Source organism: Eimeria tenella, genomic scaffold, assembly GCF_000499545.2.
Source record: "Eimeria tenella Houghton genomic scaffold, Eth_scaff3044, whole genome shotgun sequence".
Lineage (NCBI taxonomy): Eukaryota > Apicomplexa > Conoidasida > Eucoccidiorida > Eimeriidae > Eimeria > Eimeria tenella.
The window spans coordinates 375-742 of NW_013542913.1; the positions used below are offsets into that span (position 1 = coordinate 375).

Genomic DNA, 368 nt, shown 5'->3' on the forward strand with positions numbered 1-368 from the left:
TCGGCTCGTTTGGCGGCGAACCAGCGTCCTTTTTCCGCGTTTTTTCGCCGCAGCAGCGCAGCGCAGCAGCAGCAGCAGCAGCTAGCGGGCCCCGGCGCCGACGCGGATGCGGGAGCGCGCGAGCTGCTTCCGCGAAAGCCTGTGCTGCTGCTGCTCCCGCGGCCGCGGCACCTGCTGCTGCTGCTCCCGCACTATCACCTCCACGTGGCAGGGGCTCGACATGTACGCGTTGATGCGCCCGTGGGCCCTGTAGGTCCTGCGGCGGCCGCGGGGGGCCCTGCTGACAGCAATGTGTTCGATCACCAGGTTCTCCGTGTCCAGGTTCTGCTTCTGCAGCAGCAGCAGCAGCAGCAGCAGCAGCAGCAAGA

At 67.9% G+C, this 368-nt stretch overlaps 1 protein-coding gene across 1 annotated transcript in view; it reads right to left on the reverse strand.

Annotated features, from left to right (window-relative positions):
• Positions 1-81: 81 nt before the first annotated feature.
• The window catches only part of ETH_00036200 (60S ribosomal protein L17, putative), a gene marked incomplete at both ends in the record, with an annotated part of 857 nt that continues 570 nt past the window's right edge, over positions 82-368 (reverse strand). The window contains one exon of the mRNA XM_013375975.1: positions 82-330. Coding sequence (XP_013231429.1) covers positions 82-330 — 249 coding nt within the window. The remainder of the gene's footprint in view (positions 331-368) is intronic.